The sequence below is a fragment of the Osmerus mordax genome, chromosome 7 (assembly GCF_038355195.1).
Source record: "Osmerus mordax isolate fOsmMor3 chromosome 7, fOsmMor3.pri, whole genome shotgun sequence".
Lineage (NCBI taxonomy): Eukaryota > Metazoa > Chordata > Actinopteri > Osmeriformes > Osmeridae > Osmerus > Osmerus mordax.
Genome location: NC_090056.1, coordinates 20,119,098 through 20,125,097, shown reverse-complemented (window position 1 = coordinate 20,125,097; position 6,000 = coordinate 20,119,098). Strand labels below are relative to the sequence as shown.

At 51.6% G+C, this 6,000-nt stretch overlaps 1 protein-coding gene across 1 annotated transcript; it reads left to right on the top strand.

Annotated features, from left to right (window-relative positions):
- Positions 1-4,165, top strand: klhl17 (kelch-like family member 17; the record flags this gene model as incomplete). Its single annotated transcript, XM_067239226.1, is given in 8 exon segments — positions 1-150; positions 1,817-1,961; positions 2,111-2,278; positions 2,449-2,537; positions 2,912-2,985; positions 3,338-3,519; positions 3,827-4,007; positions 4,009-4,165. Coding segments are annotated over 8 exon segments (1,037 nt in total), but the record flags the coding sequence as incomplete, so codon positions are not given.
- Positions 4,166-6,000: the final 1,835 nt, after the last annotated feature.

The following is a 6,000-nucleotide window of genomic DNA, read 5'->3' as shown; positions in this document are numbered from 1 at the left end:
AGCAGCTGGTGCGTCATCACTCGGAGTGTAAGGACCTGCTGATCGAGGCGCTCAAGTTCCACCTGATGCCGGAGCAGCGCGGGGTGCTGGCCAGCAGCCGCACGCGCCCACGCCGCTGCGAGGGAGCCAGCCCCGTGCTCTTCGCCGTCGGTCAGTGTTCCTCCGAAGCTACCCTCCAGGGTACACACACACACACTCTCATATACCCCTCACTACCCTCCAGGGTACACACACACACACTCATATACCCCTCACTACCCCCCAGGGTACACACACACACTCTCATATACCCCTCACTACCCTCCAGGGTACACACACACACACTCATATACCCCTCACTACCCCCCAGGGTACACACACACACTCTCATATACCCCTCACTACCCCCCAGGGTACACACACACACTCTCATATACCCCTCACTACCCTCCAGGGTACACACACACTCTCATATACCCCTCACTACCCCCCAGGGTACACACACACACACACTCATATACCCCTCACTACCCCCAGGGTACACACACACACTCATATACCCCTCACTACCCCCCAGGGTACACACACTCTCATATACCCCTCACTACCCTCCAGGGTACACACACACACTCTCATATACCCCTCACTACCCTCCAGGGTACACACACACACTCTCATATACCCCTCACTACCCTCCAGGGTACACACACACACTCTCATATACCCCTCACTACCCTCCAGGGTACACACACACACTCATATACCCCTCACTACCCTCCAGGGTACACACACACACTCATATACCCCTCACTACCCCCAGGGTACACACACACACTCATATACCCCTCACTACCCTCCAGGGTACACACACACTCTCATATACCCCTCACTACCCTCCAGGGTACACACACACACTCATATACCCCTCACTACCCTCCAGGGTACACACACACTCTCATATACCCCTCACTACCCTCCAGGGTACACACACACACTCTCATATACCCCTCACTACCCCCCAGGGTACACACACACACTCATATACCCCTCACTACCCTCCAGGGTACACACACACTCTCATATACCCCTCACTACCCCCCAGGGTACACACACACACTCTCATATACCCCTCACTACCCTCCAGGGTACACACACACTCTCATATACCCCTCACTACCCCCCAGGGTACACACACACACTCTCATATACCCCTCACTACCCCCCAGGGTACACACACACACTCTCATATACCCCTCACTACCCTCCAGGGTACACACACACACTCTCATATACCCCTCACTACCCTCCAGGGTACACACACACTCTCATATACCCCTCACTACCCTCCAGGGTACACACACACACTCATATACCCCTCACTACCCCCAGGGTACACACACACACTCATATACCCCTCACTACCCTCCAGGGTACACACACACTCTCATATACCCCTCACTACCCCCCAGGGTACACACACACACTCTCATATACCCTCACTACCCTCCAGGGTACACACACACTCTCATATACCCCTCACTACCCCCAGGGTACACACACACACTCTCATATACCCCTCACTACCCCCCAGGGTACACACACACACACACTCATATACCCCTCACTACCCTCCAGGGTACACACACACTCTCATATACCCCTCACTACCCCCCAGGGTACACACACACACTCTCATATACCCCTCACTACCCCCCAGGGTACACACACACACACTCAGGTACCCCCCTCCTCACACACGAATACTCATATACATTAATTTATTCTGTATACCTGCACTAACCCTCCCCCCCCGTGTGTGTGTGTGTGTGTGCTGCAGGCGGAGGCAGCCTGTTTGCGATCCACGGTGACTGCGAGGCGTATGACGCCCGCACTGACCGCTGGCACATGGTGGCTTCGATGTCCACACGCAGGGCCAGAGTCGGCGTGGCTGCCATCGGCAACAAGCTGTACGCTGTGGGAGGGTAAGGTCCTCACCATGACCCCTGGCTTTCATCACTGTGACCCCTGACCTCTTCAGACCACCTCTGCCTTACTCAGTTGTGTTCAAGTAGCATGACATCATTCATGTTATACTTCAAGTGTATACTGTTGCTGCTGGCTCCTCCCCCAGGTATGATGGCACCTCCGACCTTGCAACCGTGGAGTCCTATGACCCCGTCACCAACACCTGGCAACCGGAAGTCTCCATGGGAACCAGGCGGAGCTGTCTGGGCGTGGCTGTGCTACACGGGCTCCTGTACGCCGCCGGCGGTTACGACGGAGCTTCCTGTCTCAACAGGTACGGCCCCAACTGACTCCAATAGGAACAGTCCTAACTGACTCTTACACCAATAGGAACAGTCCTAACTGACTCTTACACCAATAGGAACAGTCCTAACTGCCTCTTACACCAATAAGAACAGTCCTAACTGACTGTACATAGTAAAACATTATTGCCCCCCCCCCCAGTGCGGAGCGGTATGACCCCCTGACCAGCACCTGGACCTCCATCGCTGCCATGAGCACCCGCAGGAGATACGTCCGTGTGGCTACACTTGGTACGCAGGGCTTCCACCCCTTCTCCTCACAACCTCTCCTCCTCTCACCACCTCCCATCCTGTCCTCCTCCCATCCTATCCTATCCTCCTCTCATCCTCTACTCCCCTCACCTTCTCCTTACTCTCTCTGTCTCTCTCCCCTCTCTCTCTCTCCCCTCTCTCTCTTCTCTCTCTCTCTGTCTCTCTCTCTTCCTCTCTTCCTTTCTCTCTCTCTCTCTGTCTCTCTTTCTCTCTGTCTCTCTCTCTCTGTCTCTCTCTCTCCTCTCTGTCTCTCTCTCTCCTCTCTCTCTCTCTCTGTCCTCTGTCTCTCTCTCTGTCTCTATCTCTCTCTCCCTCTCGGGGGAGTAGTTGTAGTGACTCTCTGTCTCCTGCAGATAGCAGTCTGTACGCTGTTGGAGGCTACGACAGCTCGTCCCACTTGGCGACCGTGGAGAAATACGACCCACAGGTAAACACCACTCTCTCCAGTACCAATGCCACCAGACAACAGGAAACAGAAGAAGTTATCACATTTTTCACAAGTGTGCCTAGTGAATACAGACTGTTCCTAGACTCCGACCACTGAAATACTGCTAGAACTACACACTGCTAGAACTACACACTGCTAGAACTACACACTGCTAGAACTACACACTGCTAGAACTACACACTTCTGATCCTCGATCTGCAGTTGTACCTTCTACATGCACTATTTCTACGTCGTTTGAATAAAACCGCCCCGCTGAATGAATAAACACAGTAACCATGCCAACCAATGCAATCCCCTTTCCCCTCCCGCTGCGTTCCTATTGGCCGAGCAGAGCAACGCCTGGACGGCCATCGCCAACATGCTGAGTCGCCGTAGCAGCGCTGGCGTTGCCGTGCTCGAAGGCCTGCTGTATGTCGCTGGGGGCAACGACGGAACCAGCTGTCTGAACTCCGTGGAGCGCTACAATCCCAAGAACAACGTGTGGGAAGCCGTGGCTCCCATGAACATACGCAGGTGGGCGGAGCCTTCGACTCCCTCTCCTCTTCATCCCTCCTTATCTCCCTCACCTCTCCTCATCTTCTTCACCCTTCCTCCTCGTCCTCACATACGCAGGTGGGTGACCTCCTGACCCCTGAGGTGAACCCCTCATCTTCCTCATCTCATCTTCCTCTCATCATCCTCACCTCCTCTCAAAGCTGCAGGTTTTTTTCTCCTGACATCTTTTCTCTCTCTCGCTCTCTCTCTCTCTCTCTCTCTCTCTCTCTCTCTCTCTCACACTCACACTCACACTCACAATCAATCAATCTCCCACCTCCCTTAGGAGTACCCACGACCTGGTTGCCATGGACGGCTGGCTGTACGCGGTGGGCGGCAACGACGGCAGCTCCAGCCTCAACTCCATTGAGAAGTACAATCCCCGTAGCAACAAGTGGGTGTCGGCGTCCTGCATGTTCACACGCCGCAGCAGCGTGGGCGTGTCCGTGCTGGAGCTGCTAAACTTCCCCCCCCCCCTCCTCGCCCACGCTGTCCGTGTCCTCCACCAGCCTCTGACACGCGGCGGGAGCACGGCTAGCTAGCGCTGACTCTGGCCCCGCCCCCCGGCCCGGCCACGCCCCCCGCCCGGCCTGGGGCCCCGCCCCTGCCCAGGCCAGGTCTGGGAAAAGACGCAACTGCTCTGTGTGAGAGAGAGGGGATGGAGAGTTAGAGAGAGAGGGGGAGAGAGTTAGAGAGAGAAGGGATGGAGAGTTAGAGAGGGGGAGAGTTATAGAGAGAGTGAAAGGAGTTAGAGAGAGAGGGGGAGAGAGTTAGAGAGAGAGGGGGAGAGTTAGAGAGAGAGAGGGGGAGAGAGTTAGAGAGAGAGGCGGAGAGAGTTAGAGAGAGAGGCGGAGAGAGTTAGAGAGAGAGGCGGAGAGAGTTAGAGAGAGTGGGGGAGAGAGTTAGAGAGAGAGAAGGGATGGAGAGTTAGAGAGAGAGGGGATGGAGAGTTAGAGAGAGGGGATGGAGAGTTAGAGAGAGAGAGATTTGGAGAGGGGAGGAGCGTACAATTGGGGAAGAGTTAGAAGGGAGGAGAGTTTGGGAAATGAAGTGAGGTAATAACCCGACCAGTTAGAGGAGGGGTGGACAGAGAGAGTGAGGTAGAGTCGGGTGTGTGTTGGGAGAGAGAGTGGCAAGGAGACGTCCTACAGTATGTGAGAGAGACTGCCCCCTGCTGGGCTCACTGTTAAACTCCAGCATCAAGATACCAGCTCCTCTTCTCCAGAACAACCTCAGACCAAACCTCACTGAAGAATGGGAAAAACAAGAAAGAAAAAAATAAAAATAAAAAAACATCCCACTCCTCTAATCTCTTCATCATCCTGCAATCCAGCGCCTTGGAAACACACTTCCTTTAGCCGTGGCAGTCACTTCCTGTTTCCTGTTTCATCATCTAGCAAACTGTTAATGTTTTTCTGTTTGTTTCAGCATTAATATTGTCGTTCTCTCTTTTTTTATATATATATATATAATTTTTGCAATAATGTATAAAGTATATTGAATGAGTGTATCTTGGGAATGCAGCAACAGACTGGTTCTGGCTTGCACGTGTTAGGCATTGTGTCCCTGCAAGGGTTAAAATAATAATACTATTGTAGTGCTGCTTAGTCACTGTAGGTGGCAGTGACGGGCCATGTTATTAACGAGGGGTTAACCCCCCCACACCCACTAACGGTGCATGAACTCCACCCTGTCATGATCAATCAAATCACGAATCTATTAACGACTTTGAATATCCTTTTGATAAGAACAGAAAATATTACGTCAGATTTCCTATTTATTTAAATGTGTATATATATATATATATAAAAAAGCATAATATATATATATATACCTTAGCACTTTCCAATATTTTACAAATAGGCCTATGCTTTTTTAGAGAGGCGTGTTTTGTTTTGTGCAGATCCTGTAGGGAGCCTTGTTTGAGAGGACATGCTTGGCGGGTTTGTTGAGTGTGGTTTTGTTTGTGTTTCAGTCGAGGGATTTGAGATCAGGGCCTCACGCTAATGTACCATGTTTGGTTGTAACATCGCCATAACTCGGAAGAGTTGATTTTCAAAAACAGTGTTTGCACATAAACCATCGCGGAATAAGTACCTGACATATAATGATTTAAACGGTTGTTTTTAGATTGACGCTGCCACTGAAAATACTTGTCATCCACTGCCACGAGCATGAGTTAACAAATGTCATTATACTTAAGCCATGTCCATCAGTCTTACTGTCGTGTGCAAGCTCAGATGTTAAACAGCTATGGGGTTAGTTAGATTAACTTTGTAGGCCTGATCTCATACACTGAAGCGGTGTTATTATTTCACTTACGACAGGTAGGCTACCAAATGGCTTCATAACGGCTTCATAACGGAACAGAACGTAGAAAGTCAATACTAAGACAAGCGTAGCTACTCGTTTAACAGCAACGAGTAACGCATGTGAACTGTAACATTTATGACCTATACG